General features: G+C 49.7%; 5 protein-coding genes across 5 annotated transcripts; 2 read left to right on the forward strand and 3 right to left on the reverse strand.

Annotated features, from left to right (window-relative positions):
* Positions 1-58: 58 nt before the first annotated feature.
* Positions 59-1,646, forward strand: ETH_00015185 (uncharacterized protein; the record flags this gene model as incomplete). The annotated part of the gene is made up of 5 exons (XM_013373996.1): positions 59-77; positions 258-486; positions 818-1,099; positions 1,181-1,430; positions 1,542-1,646. The coding sequence occupies 5 exons, from the start codon at positions 59-61 to the stop codon at positions 1,644-1,646; spliced, it is 885 nt and encodes a 294-aa protein (XP_013229450.1).
* An 849-nt stretch (positions 1,647-2,495) lies between these two features.
* On the reverse strand, positions 2,496-2,981 carry ETH_00015190 (translation initiation factor eIF-5A, putative; the record flags this gene model as incomplete). The annotated part of the gene is made up of 1 exon (XM_013373997.1): positions 2,496-2,981. One exon carries the CDS (start codon positions 2,979-2,981, stop codon positions 2,496-2,498), a length of 486 nt encoding a protein of 161 aa, XP_013229451.1.
* Positions 2,982-3,874: 893 nt separating this feature from the next.
* On the forward strand, positions 3,875-5,290 carry ETH_00015195 (uncharacterized protein; the record flags this gene model as incomplete). Its single annotated transcript, XM_013373998.1, has 3 exons — positions 3,875-4,253; positions 4,752-4,861; positions 5,114-5,290. The coding sequence occupies 3 exons, from the start codon at positions 3,875-3,877 to the stop codon at positions 5,288-5,290; spliced, it is 666 nt and encodes a 221-aa protein (XP_013229452.1).
* A 904-nt stretch (positions 5,291-6,194) lies between these two features.
* On the reverse strand, positions 6,195-6,911 carry ETH_00015200 (uncharacterized protein; the record flags this gene model as incomplete). Its single annotated transcript, XM_013373999.1, has 3 exons — positions 6,195-6,259; positions 6,378-6,487; positions 6,751-6,911. The coding sequence occupies 3 exons, from the start codon at positions 6,909-6,911 to the stop codon at positions 6,195-6,197; spliced, it is 336 nt and encodes a 111-aa protein (XP_013229453.1).
* A 1,692-nt stretch (positions 6,912-8,603) lies between these two features.
* Positions 8,604-11,814, reverse strand: ETH_00015205 (Cupin 4 family protein, related, related; the record flags this gene model as incomplete). Its single annotated transcript, XM_013374000.1, has 8 exons — positions 8,604-8,696; positions 9,314-9,383; positions 10,030-10,090; positions 10,637-10,731; positions 10,928-11,052; positions 11,239-11,337; positions 11,498-11,602; positions 11,737-11,814. 8 exons carry the CDS (start codon positions 11,812-11,814, stop codon positions 8,604-8,606), a joined length of 726 nt encoding a protein of 241 aa, XP_013229454.1.
* Between the last annotated feature and the right edge of the window lie 2,034 nt (positions 11,815-13,848).

Raw genomic sequence — 13,848 nt, forward strand, 5'->3', positions numbered from 1 at the left:
ACCACTTGGTACTTGAGGCGGAGGTTTCTAACCCTAAACCCTCAATATCTGAATCAGGATGAGCTGCGTACGCGAGGGTTTACAGCTAGGGTTTAGGGTTTAGGGTTAAAGGGTTCAGAGGCCATTTCTCTGCGCATGAATCAGCTGCTTTGATTTGTGTTTGGCGTTGGCTGGCTATTCAGCTGCTCAGGGTTTAGGGTTTGTTAGGGTTTAGGGTTTAGGGTTTAGGGTTTAGGGTTTAGGGTTTGGGCGCGCAGGGTTTTGCCGGGAAGTGTGTGCCTGGAACTTGAAGAACTATCAGGCGTGGTTTCACCGGCGGTGGCTGTTTGACAAGCTCTATTCTGCTGCTGCTGCTGCTGCTCCTGCTGCTCCTGCTGCTGCAGCAGCAGCAGCAGCAGCAGCAAACGACCTGTTCCAGGAGGAGTGCAGCAGCTTGAAAGCAGCAATTGCCAAAGACCCCAAAAACTACAATTCGTGGGCCCACAGGTCGGGCCTTTTTATTTATTATTTAATTTATTTAATTAGTTCAATTAATCAATTAAATTTGTTAACCTAATTGATTAATTAAATTAATTAATTAATTTAACTAATTTACTTGATTAATTAATTAATTATTTTAACTTCTGCGTCTTTTACTGGGTCTTTTTGCTCCTTCTCTTCCCCATCATTTCCCATTTATTAATCACAGATTAAAACTTATTTATTTACTTATTCATTATTTATCAATTGATTATTTATTATTTATTTATTTATTTATTATTTATTTATTTATTTATTATTTGTTTATTTATTTATTTTTTATTTTGTTTTGCTGCAGAGCCCACCTGGTGCGGCGGTTTCCGGTGTCTGTACACCAGGAGCTGCAGGACACGGAGCTGCTGCTGCAAACAGATCCTTCCAACAACTCCGCCTATGCCCACATTTTCCTCCTCACCAAACTCCTTATTCAGCAGCAGCAGCAGCAGCAGCAGCAGCAGGAGCGGCGGCAGCAGCAGCAGCAGCAGCAGCAGCAGCAGCAGCAGCAGCAGCAGCAGGAGCGGCAGCAGCAGCAGCAGGAGCAGTGGCAGCAGGAAGTGGCTGTGTGGGCGCAAACGATAAAGTGAGCTGTTGCCCTTCGAATTTGGAGTTGCACTTTCCGAGCGAGGGTTTAGGGTTTAGGGTTTAGGGTTTTGCTTTTCAGGCGTTACACTCCCGCCTTTGAGCGCCAGCCTTCGAACGAGAGTTTAGTCCGGTTTCTTCTGGGGTGTTTGAAGGCAGCAGCAGCAGCAGCACAGCAGCAGCAGCAGCAGCCCGAGGAGCTGCAGGAAGCAGCAGAAGTGCTGCTGACAGCAGCAGCAGCAGCAGCAACAGCAGACGGCGCGCAGCGGCTGGGGCTTGAAGTGGGGGTGGCTGTGGATGAGCTGCAGCGCAACTTTGCTGCTGCTAAAGAGGTCCGAATAAATTAATTTTTAGTAAATGAATAAATAATTTCATTTGTCAAATTAATTGTCTAATTCTAATCAGTTATTTTAAATTTGCTGCTGCTGCTGCTGCTGCTGCAGAAGTGCGCACTTTTGAAAGTAGCAGATCCAATTCGCCGCTTTTACTGGTCTTGGAAAGCTCTCACCAACGCCCGAAGAAGTCTGTCTATACACCTCGTGCAGTAGCTGCTGCTGCTGCTGGAGCAGCAGCAACGGGGCGAGGGGCTGCGCAGCAGGTGCAACATGCTAGCTGCTGCAGCAGCAGCAACAGGACTCGCGGTGCTGCTGCCTTTCTCAATTTTGCCAGTTTCCCGCAGCCGTAGGGGCAGCAAACAATAGAAGCTGCGCAGCAGCAGCCATTACCTGCAGCAGCAGCAATTCAGCGACTAGTTGCTGCAGCAGCAGCAACCACCAGCTGCAGCAGCAACAATTACCCGCTGCAGCGCCAGCAGCAACAATTAGCAGCTGCTGCGGTGGCAGCAGCAGGACCCCGGGATGCGGGCCTGCGGCCCTCCCCACCCACAGGCTCGCAACTAGACCTAGAGAGTCCAGCAATTTACAATCCACAAGTGCATTTATACATTTGAACCACATTCGTATTTGTTCATTCACTTCCGAATCGGACGCAGACTCGACTGCATGCAGAATCGCGCGGAGAACCCGCGTTTCAGCACAACGAGCCAGTTCTAGAGCACTAAACTCTGGCTAGAAGGGCAAAACTGCTGCTAAAACAGTAAAGCTCCCCCTAAAACAGTAGGACTCCTTCTAGAGGAGAAGGCCCCGCCCGGAGGCCTGGAAAGCGGCGTGCGGAGGGAAGCGCGCGCGGTGTACGTACACCGCGGCCACACTACGGAGGCGCGGAGCGAAGTGGAGGCACTAACCTGCGCCGAAGCGCGGCAGTTGACTAAAGAGAAAGCAAAAGAAAGCGCGAAGGCGCAAGTCCCGCGCTGCGCCGCGCAGCTGCGCCCGCGCCGCGGCGGCCGCCGCCCCGCAGCAGCAGCAGCAGCAGCAGCAGCAGCAGCAGCAGCAAACGCATCAGAGCTCCTTGCAGGCGACGATCTTCTCCTTGCCGCAGGCCGCGAGGACGCTGACGAGAACGCCCTTGCCCTCCTGGAAGAGGCTCTTGACCTGCAGCGCAACCTCGTCGAGGTTGCCGTCGGAGTCCTTGGGCAGCGTCAAGTCGCTCTTCAAGTCGCCGTTGTCCAGCAGCAAAGACACGAAGCCGTCGTCGGAAACGTCGATAAGCTGGAACTCAGAACGCTTCACGTTCGGCACCTCCATGTTGTGCGAAGTGGGGCAAATGTCTTCGTACTTTTTGCCGGTGAAGATGTCGAGGCCGACGATGTGGGCCTTCGCGTGGCCGTGTTTGCCCGTCTTCGACGTCGAGTAGTCCACCACTTTGCAGGGGTTGCCTTTCAGCATGCAGAAGCCGTTTTTTTTGATTGCGCCGGCCTGCTGCGGGTACGTCAGCGACGCGCCCGCGTCCGCGCGTTCGAAGCTCACCTCTTCCGCGTCCGACATCGCTGCAGCAGCAGCAGCAGCAGCAGCAGCAGCAGGGGGCAGCAGGGCAGGGGGAGGAGAGGCAGTTCTGGGGGGGGCGTCGCTGCTGCTCCGCGAGCTGCTGCGCCGCCTGCTGCGCCAGCCCCGCACGGGGGGAGTTGCGGGCCGCCGCGGCTGCTGCTGCTGCTCCCGCCCCGCCCCGCGCCCCGCACGTCCGCTCCCGCTGCTGCTGCTCCGGCTCCTGCTGCTGCTCTTTAGCTTCGCTTTAGAGCTTTTCTCCCTTTTCCCCGCTTTTCGCCGCCGGACCGCCCCGCAGCTCCTGCTGCGCCCGCCCCGCAGCCGCGCCCCCGCGCCCCCGCAGCACCCGTAGCAGCAGCAGCAGCCGCCGCGCCCTGCGGCGCCCCTCCCTGCTCCTGCTGCACCTGCGGAGTCCGTTTGCTGCTTCTCTTCTTCTCCGCGCTTCGCAGTTTTAGTGCACAACTCTTAACGGCCTCCAACGCGCAAGCTCGCCAGTGCGCCTCTCAGAACCCGCCGGCGCGCCCCCTTCGCGGGGGCTCCGCTGCTGCTGCTGCTGCTGCTGCGCCCTGCTGCTTCCTCCCGCTGCTGTCCAGCTGCCGCGCAAAGCGCCTCCCGATACGCGAAAATAACGCTTTTAGCTTTTTAATTTTGCGTTTTAGTGTTTTAAAACACTCCCCACTACTTAACTCCTCGTACGCACACGCGCACGCAACCAGTGCTGCAGCTCCACCTCAGGCAGCACGGACGGCCGCGGGCGCTACAACCGCCGCTGCTGCTGCTGCTTCTGCTGCTGTTGTTGCTTTTGTTATTGTTTGACCTGCAGCAGCAGCAACAACACCTGAAGCTGCAGCTGCCGCAGCAGCAGCTGCGGCCGTGGCGGTGGCGGCAAAGCCGCCATGGCGGCCGACAGCTCCCTGCTGCAGCTGGAGCAGCTCCTGGGAGGAGCAGCAGCGTCGACTGCTGCTGCTGCAACCACAAGCAGCAGCAGCAGCAGCGGGGGCCCTGCTGCTGTGCTCACGAAGGAAGCAGCACGCAGCGCCGCCATTGCAGCAGCAGCGCAGGCCACGGCTCTCTCCCAACGCTGCCAGTCTTTGCTGCCTCTCCTCAAACAAGCTGCTGAACACAACACAGACAGCAGCAGCAGCAGCAGCAGCAGCACCGACGCTAGCTCGGCTACCCCCAGCAGCAGTAGCAGCAGAGGCGACGCTGCTGCTGCCAGCAACGCCCTCTTGTTAGAGTTAGATTCTGACGCCGAGGGCCCTGTGGTGGAACTGGGTGGGCCTTCGCAAGTTGCCGCTGCTGCTGTTTCCTGCTGCTGCTGCTGCTGCTGTTTCCTGCTGTTTTGCCCCAGCTCTGCTTCCTAGGCGCGTCCCGTGCAACTTTTCGTGGCTGCTGCCGCTGCTGCTGCTGCTAGTGATTGTGAATTGCTGCTGCATTTTTCGGCTCCAAACTATTTTAATAAATTGTCTTTACTTATTGTTACTTGTTGAATGTTTTGCTGCAAACCGATGGCCAAGCCAACCTGCTACTGCTGCTGCTGCTGCTGCTTTTAATCTTATTCTCTCTTGTGTCTCCTCCATTGCTGTCCAGTATCCGTAGCAGTACCTGTGACTACGAGCTGCTGCTGCTGGTGCTGCTGCAACTGAGTGCCGCTGCAGCGTTCTGCTGCTGCAACTTGCTACTGCTGCAGCTTGCAGCAGCAGCGAGCTGAACCTTGCCGCTGCTTCATGTTGCTGCTGCTGCTGCTGCGTTTGCTGCTGCTGCTGCTGCCAGACGTGGGCGTGGGGGTCTTCGAAGTGAAGGGGCAGCTGCCCCCAGACTCTCGGCTGCAGCAGATGGGCGTCGCCCTCGTCGATTTGCCTGAAGGGCCTTCACCGCACCAAGTAACGCTGCTGCTGCTGCTGCTGCTGCTCCTGTTGCTGCTGCTGCTGCTAGTTGTGCTGCTCAAGATGCTGCTACCACTGCTGCTGCTACTCCGCCGTTGCAACTCATGCTACTGCTGCTGCTGCTACTGACACTGCTGCTGCTGCTACCACTGACGCTGCTGCTACCACTGACGCTGCTGCGTTGCTACGGACACTGCTGCTGCTGCTGACGCTGCTGCTGCTGCTGCTGCTTTGCTTTCTTGCATGCAGGACTCTGCTGCGGCGGGTCCCCCCTTGGACGCCCTGCAGCGCGCGCTGGCGGCGCGGCAGCAGCAGACCTGCTGCAGCAACGGCGGCAGACCAGTGGTCACGGTCCTCTCTAGCGGCAGCAGCAGCAGCAGCAGCAGCAGCGAAGGGGAAGACAGCGACGAGGCTCCTAATGGCTAGTTGCCTGGAACCCACGGCTGCGTGCGAAACCCTAAACCCTAAACCCTAAACCCTATTTAAATAGGTAGAAGCCATTCGCAATTGGCTCACCGCGGTTGGGGCAGCTGCACGCATGCGGCGCATGCCGGGTGTCTAGACAGTGCGTCTCGCGCAGCAGCAGCAGCAGCACCGGCAGCAGCAGCACCCACTGCAGCGGGGGGCTTTTGAAATGGAAACTGGCTTTGAGTGGGAACCGACGCACTCTAAGTTTAGAGGACACTCAGGCTTCCTGCTGCTGCTGCAGCGCAGCAGCAGCAGCTGCTGCCCTTCAGTCCAGCCAAAGTGGCCACAGTTCAAAAGCAGGATATGTACATAATACAGATAGAGGGCACAAGCTTATGGATTGCTGCTGCTGCAGCGCAGCAGCAGCTGATGCTACAGCGCAGCAGCAGCTGATGCTGCAGCGCAGCAGCAGCTGATGCTGCAGCGCAGCAGCAGCAGCTGCTGCCCTTCAGTCCAGCCAAAGTGGCCACATTTCAAAAGCAGGATATGTACATAATACAGAAACAGAGGGCACAAGCTTATGGATTGTGCATATATATATACCGCAGTATAATAAATCTAATTTTCATATATTTTATGAAAATTAGATTTATTCAATTTATTAGATATGTAGTGCATGCGCATGCATAACAGAGCGCAGTAGTGCATCAGCTCGTCGAGAGGACGAGCTGATGCAGAGGCAGCGTCGCTGCTGATCCGCCAGACCTGTAGCTGTGTTGTTGTTGCTGCTGCTGCTGCTGCGTCGCGCCTGGAGGCCCCAGGCGATGCAGCGGGAAGCAAAGAAAGATGAATCTAATTTGCTTTTGGCAGCCGCAATAAGCAAATTGGATTTTCCTCTTTTCGCTTTCTGAAAAGGAATGTTTTATTTGGGCACTGGGTTGAGCCACTGGCCGCCCTGGCCGTAGGCGGCGGCGACGAGTTGGGCGGCTGCAGACTCGCAGACAGCGGAAAGCTGAAATTGAATTTTAGGTTTTCGTTTTTGGGGACAAAGGAGAGCTGAAAAGGGAATTTCGGGAAGCTGGAGACGCAAATAATTCAAACGTACTTTTCTTTTGCTTTCGAACCATGTACGTCATGTGCCAAACCTTGTAAGTGCCGTAGAACACAAGTCCCATGCCCAGGGGGTTCGCCCACCACCAGCGGCGGTATTCGGATCTGAAAAGAAAAAGAAGAAAACAATTCAAAAAGGAAAATAGTGGCGACAAAGAAATAATAAACCCGTTCAATCGCAACACAAGAATGAGAATTCTGTCAAAAAACTTCAAACGCGCAGCCGCCAGCAAAATAAAAGAAGTGATCGAAGCTGGGTGAGAGAATCGGCGCAGGGGGGGCTGAGGTGTACGTACACCTGAAGCTGCACGGCGGGCGCCACCGGGAAAGCTGAACGAAAAGCCTTTTTGCAAAAGGAATAAACTCACGTGCGAGATATTTGTGCAAATTGTTTATTTGTCCAGAGCATCATTTGCTGAGCGACGTCGGAGAACTGCTTTCCTTCGAGCTGCCGCCACTGGCGACGCCACTGGGCGGGGTTGATGGCGCGCCCGGCCATTGCAATGTAGCTTTGGAAGTGAAATCCCATTTTCTTTTCTTTCTTCCAGATCTTTTATTATTTCAAAACATTCGCAAAAGAAAAAATCCCAACAGCTGCAGCACACGGCCCCAACTCGGCGAAGCCTCTGCTCGCCGCCTCGACTTGCAGCAGCAGCTTCCTCTCTGCTACGAAAACAGCAGCAGCAGCAACGCCCAGCGACGGAAATTCAATATTTAATTCTTCTCGCGGACGAAGGGGCCCCAAAGCCCCAATTTGCTGCTGCTGCTGCTGCTGCTGCATGCAGGGCAGGCGCAGCCGACGCATGCAGGGGCCCTCTTCTGCTGCTCCTTGTTTGAAGGTGCGGAGTAAGCAACTGGAACACAAGAACATTAGCAGCAAATAAAGGTAATTGCAAAAAGAAATGTTTAAATAAAAGGTTTTAACTCCCGAATCCCGAACTTGAATTATAATTGGACTGCTGCTGCTGCGCCACATGCATGCAGCAGCAGCAGCAGCCCTGGGAAAAGAATAAACTCTTTTCGCTGCTGCGCTTCTGTGGGGCTCCAGATTGACATTTTAATTAATTTAAAATTAGTTAAATTAAAGGCTGAAGCAGATTTTGAGTAGAGAGTAAGGCTTTCGAAGCATTGCAGATATATACATACAAGTAGTGCATAATGTATCTCGTATATACATATATATATTATATATATATGAGATAGCATATATAATTTATATATAAATATATAATTGATATTTATATGCATATATGATTGATATATATATATATATAAGTATATATAATAGATATATATGTATATATAATTGATACATATAACATACATAAATGTATATATATGTAATTGATATATATATATATAAGTGTGTATAAATGTATATGTAATTGATAATACATTTAAAGTTTATTGAAAAAACTGCATCGAATACTTTGTACATAACATACATGCATATACACACAATTATATATGTGTATTTATTTATTTATTTATATTTTGCAAGTTATAAATAATAAATAGCTTTGCAAAGAAGTTACTAATCTTATTTATAGATAAGGATCAGTATATGGATTTGTATGAATGCATGCATTGGCTGCATGCGTTGGCTGCATGCGTTTTTGTGCATTATTAGATAAGCAGACAGATATCTTTAATGCATTTAAGAGCATTTATATATTTATATTTACTTGTCTGCATTTATAGACAAATAAATGAAAGTAAAATAAATGAAGTGAGCAAAGAAGCCCTCCTGCATGCATGCAGGTGGGGTGTATGCGCGCTGGGGTGAACGTACACTGGAACTGCGTGGGGTGTACAGGCACATATTTCGCCGCCTCTGCGCTTTGCTGCAACAGCACGAAGCAGAGAAGATATACGCTAAATTAGGGTTTGAGTTAAAAGCTGCTGCTGCTGCATTTGTTCCTCTTGTCCCGCCTTTTTGCAAATGCAATTAAATGCACTTTGGCTCGCGTTAAATCTGCCGACGCGGCCTGGCGGCTCCCTGTGCTGCAGCAGCAGGGCCGCAGCAGCTGCAGCAGCAGCTGCAGCAGCCGCTGCAGCTGCTGAAGCAGCAACAGCTGCTGCTGTTGCTTCTATCCCTGTGAGCAGCAGCAGGAGCCGCTGCTCACGGTGTGCCATTGTGTTTGCAGTTTGTCTCCAAACAGCGTTTGGAGTTTAGGGTTTAGGGTTTAGGGTTTTAGGGTTTGCGGGCTGAAAAGACCATCTAGTACTTCTCTATGTGCAGCAAACCCTTTTGCAGCAAAACGATGCAAACGCAGAAAGCCTCAAAGCCGTCTTGGCAGGGCAAAGACGCCACCTGAGCAGCAGCAGCAGCAAATACAGCAGCAGCAGCAGCAAGTACAGCAGCAGCAGCAGCAAATACAGCAGCAGCAGCAAAGACAGCAGCAGCAACAAAGACAGCAGCAGCAACAAAGACAGCAGCAGCAGCAGCTTAAATATGAATGTGCATACGAAATGAGGACAATAAAGGGACCAAATGTCACAAGAAAGAAAAGGAAAAAAGGGAATAAAAATAAAAAGAAGTGAATTTTACAAAAGGGAAACTGGAACATCAAAGATTCAGCACGGGCAATGACATTCAATGCTTGTCATTTTCTTTGAAACCTCTTTACAATATTTTTATTTGTCTTTGAATTGCAAATATTATTATTATTATTATTGTTATAACTATTATTATTATTATTATTAAAATGGCATTATTAATATCTTTAAATTTCATTTAAATGGCATTTGCATTTATGCTTTCCCGGCTTGTTTCGCTCGTTTTCAGCGGCGTTTGTGCAGATTTGTTGGTGATTTTGGGTTTCTCTTTTGCATTTATTTCACAAATTTGATTTCTTTTTCTAAAAACTAATTCATTTGATTTAATTTATTCCTTTTTTGCAAAATTCAAAAAGATCGCCGCAGATTCACCTCGACTGTTCGCCCCTGGGAGAGGGTGTTGATGATGCCGCTGGCGCTGCGGCAGATGGCGAGCCGCAAGCTGCAGCAGGAAGTGAAGAAACACGAGAAGAAATTCAAAATGAATTAAAAATGAATTAAAAACAACAAATAAATAATAAATAATAAATAAATAACAAAGAATAACAAGAAATCGAATCAGATCGGCCCAAATCGATCTCAAACGGCATTTTGCAGAAGCGAAAGATGCGTGCAGATCTCAGGGAATTACTAAATGATTTCGAAATGCAACTTTTCGCAAATTTCTTTTATTTTATTTTCAAAAGCAACAAAGTGCATTCAATGCATGCAATTGCACGCGCATGCAGCTGCGAAGAAAGCCAAATAAATGTTTTTCGGACTTTTGCAAATTCAAGACAAACTTGAATTGAACAAAGGCGCTCGAAAAGGGAATTAAAAGCCTTTTCCCCCGCAAATGGAAATTCAAAAAGTATTTTTATTTATAAAAAATAAATGAAAGTACTTTTTGAAGAAATAAATCAAACAAAGAGGAAAGAATTCATCTAAATGAACTTGAACAGCCGCAGCAAACTGCTGCAGCTCGCTGGCAGCAGATCTGGAGGCAAAAAGACCAAAAAGGAGCTTTAAATGAGTCAAAAATGAAATTATAAATGAATAAATAAATAATTAAATATTAAATAAATAAATATGTATCATTAATTCCTCACGTTGCAGTCCCTCTTGTGAAATTCGCCGTGTCGCTTCCCTCCTCGCATGTGCACCCAATGCCTGCGGACGGAAAAACCCTAAACCCTCGTTTTCAAACTCTAAACCCTCGCTTACAAACCCTAAACCCTTCTTTATAAACCCTAAGCCCTTGTTTAAATACCCTTGACCTTACCTTATCAATCCCTACGAATTGCCCTTGTTTATTTGCCCCAAACCCTCCTTTACAAACCCTAACCCTTGTTTATAAACCCTAGACCCTCATTTATAAACCCTAAACCTCTGTTTATGCACCCTAAACCCTTCTTTATGAATCCTAAATCCTTGTCAACAAACCCTAAACTCCTTTATAAAACCCAAACATTTATTCATAAACCCTAAACCCTCATTATAAACCCTAAACCCTTATTCATAACAGGTTGCAACCCCCTGCATATGAAAACTCCAAACCCTCGAGCCCTTATTCGCAAACCCTAAACCCATTTCGAAACCCTAAACCCTAAACCCCCAAGACAAAAGCAAAAGCTGTGAAAAGTCCCTTAGCGGCTGCAGCAGTCCCTAGCCTGCACGCGGCTGCCGGAGACCTAGGGTTTAGGGTTTAGGGTTTACCATCCTGGAGCCTGATGAGGGAGCGCCAGCGGACGGGGGGCTTGGCAAGAGTCGATTGAGCTGCCTCATACTGAGACTGCTGCATTGTTTCCAAGCTGTGCAGCAGCAGCAGCAGCAGCAGCAGCAACAGCAACAGTAGCAGCAGCAGCAGGTGAGCTCCGGAATTGCGCACAGAAGCCGGCGAAAGGCAGCAGCAGCAGCGAACAGCAACAGCAGCACGCAACTGCGCTGTGCGCAGCAGCAGCAGCAGCAGCAGCAACAGCAGCAGCAGCAGCAGCAGCAGCAGCGCACTCTGCAGCATGTGCCTCGCTGAGAGCCAAAAGGGCCTCATAATTAATTTTTTGAATTATATCTTCCCGCAGCTTTTCTGTCATTTCCTTTTGGTCTTTTTCTGAGGCCGCCACGCGGGCAGTCCCCTTCACACACAAACCCTAAACCCTAAACCCTAAACCCTAAACCCTAAACCCTAAACCGTTGCATAGGCCTTTAGAGCACATTTCAGGCCCCTAAAACGTAAACTTTAGCCGCAAATCCCACACCATTAATCCCAAACCCTAAACCCCAAATCCTAAACCCTAAACCCTAAACCCTAAACCCTAAACCCTTGCCTTCAGAATGGCCTTTCTCGCGTGGAGTTCATTTTCATGCAGCAGCCGGTGTTGCGTTATGAGGCGTTTGATCAGCCGGGACATCATCACGCCCTGACAAATAAATAAAAAAATAAAAAAATTAAAAATAAATAAATAAATAAATAAATAAATAAATAAATTTAATTAATTAATTAATTTAATTAAATTTCAAGTGAAGTCTTAATTTTTTTTTAGAGAGGCGCAGCAAAGACAGACAGAACGACGCGCGCACTCCAAGTGCTGCTGCTGCTGCTGCTGCTGCGGCTGCTGCTGCTGCTAGTGTTTTTTTGGCTGCTTTTGCAGCAGCACCTTGCTGCTGCTGCTGCTGCTGCTGTTCCTTCGTCGAAACTGCAGATGCTTCGACAGCAGCGAGTGTCCCTTAAGCGAGGGTTTACCGTTTAGGGTTTAGGGCTTAGGGTTTAGGGTTTAGGGTTTAGGGCTTAGGGTTTAGGGTTTAGGGTTTAGCTGTACATATGAAAACTCCGCAGTGGGGACTGTAATCGTCAAGTGCAGAGACACTTCGTTTCCGGTGGCAGCCTTGTGCGCCATCCTACACCCAAACAGCGCTAAACCCTAAACCCTAGACCCTAAACCCTAAACCCTAAACTCTAAACCCTAACCTAAGCCCTTCAACCTAGACCCTAAAGCAATAAGCACGCCTTGCTGGCCTCAGTGAGGGTTCTGAACTTCGCCAGGATCGCAAGCTTTGTCACGCCCTGGTGTTTAGGGTTTGGGTAGGGTTTAGGGTTTAGGTAGGGTTTAGGGTTTAGGTAGGGTTTAGGGTTTAGGTAGGGTTTAGGGTTTAGTTAGGGTTTAGGGTTTTGGAAAGGCTACCCTCTGGGTATGTAAAGAATGTCTCCAGCGTTTAAGGTGAAGCTCTCCGTTGGCTCTCCCAGTTCTTCCTGCAGCAGCAGCAGCAGCAGCAGCAGCCCCGGCAGCAGCAGCAGCAGCAGCAGCAGGAACACAATTTCTTCCGTTTTAGCCCGTTTTTGGGACAATTAAGAGCAGCAAAAGGCGCTTTCAAGCCCTTTGAATGCAATTTAACTGGTTTAAATTGAATAAATAAAAGATAAAATAAATAAATAATTAAAAGATAAAATAATAAATAATAAAAATTACGTTAGTCAAAGTTTCCTTTTTTCCCCGCATTTCCGAACCCAAACAAAGCCCGCAGGGAAAGCCAAAAAGCTGCCACTGCTTCCGGCCCCACAGCTGCAGCAAAAAGACATCCTGTTCAGCAGCAGCAGCAGCAAAACGCAAACAAGAACAAATTCGAATTCAAGCAAAACGAACTTAAACGCAGGCAGCAGTGAGCTGCAGCAGTAGCAGCAGCAGCAAAAGCAACGAAAGCCGCAGTAACAGCAGCAAAAGCACCGGCAGCAGCAGCGACAGAAGCAGCAGCAGCAAAAGCACAGGCAGCAGCAGCGACAGAAGCAGCAGCAGCAGCGACAGAAGCAGCAGCAGCAGCAGCAAACGGCGCCGAGAAAGAAAGCGCGAGCTGAAAACCAGCAGCCACTCTCGAAGAAGCAAAAGACGCAAACAAACAGCAGCAGCAGCAGCAGCAGCAGCAGCAGCAGCAGCAGACCTGCGCGTCTGTGTGCGCCCCCACAGTGAAGGAGCGCGGGGGGGTCAAGTAAGCAACAGCAAAAGTGTGCTGCAGCAGCTGCTGCCCCAGCTGCATGCAAAAGCTCTGCAGCAAAGGACAGCCCCGATCAGCTTGGTTTAAAATGTAAGAAGCTCCACTTAAATAAGGCCGCAGCAGCGGCGCCCACACGCATGCAGGGGGCCCCAGGGGGCCCCCCGGGGGGCCCCCCAGGGGGCCCCCCTGAGCACCCCCTTGGGGGCCTCCAGGAGGGCCCCTAGAGGGGCCCCCAGGGGGGCCCCCAGAGGGGCCCCCTTGGGGGCCCCCAGGGGGGCCCCCATGGGGGCCCTCCGGGGGCCCCTCTGCTGACATTTCTACGCTTGGGGGGCACCAGGCTGGGGGCGGCTCTGCAGGGACGGGGGCCCCCTCCTGAAGACAACAAGCTCACATCTAGGGTTTAGGGTTTAGGGTTTAGGGTTTGGAGTGCTGCGGTGTGAAGAGAGGCCCCGAAAGAGTCCGGAGAGGATTAAACCCTCGCAGCATTTGTTGAAGAAGCGTAATTTGCTGCCGAAGTTGAAAGAGACAAAAAACTGTTCTGCTGCTGCTGCTGCTGCTGCAGCGCAGCAAAGCCTAAAGCTCCACATCTATTTATTCATCTTATTTTTTTAATTTAATTTAATTGATTAAACTTGATTGATGAATCTAATTTAATTTAATTTAGTTTATTTATTTTTGTTTCTTCACCTTAAATAAGGCCAAGTTCCCCGCCGCCCAAACGCGATACAGAATTTCGGCGAAGGCAGACTGAAGGCAAAATAAACAAATAAATAAATAAATAAATAAATAAATTAGTTAATTAATTAATTAATTAATAATAATAATAATAATAATAGTAGTAATAATAATAAATTAATTAATATTAGTAGTAAATGGTGGCAAAAGGCAAAACAGAGATAAGGGGCCCTTGTCCCTTAGGGTTTAGGGTTTAGGGTTTAGGGTTT

The sequence above is a fragment of the Eimeria tenella genome, genomic scaffold (genome assembly GCF_000499545.2).
Source record: "Eimeria tenella Houghton genomic scaffold, Eth_scaff188, whole genome shotgun sequence".
NCBI lineage: Eukaryota > Apicomplexa > Conoidasida > Eucoccidiorida > Eimeriidae > Eimeria > Eimeria tenella.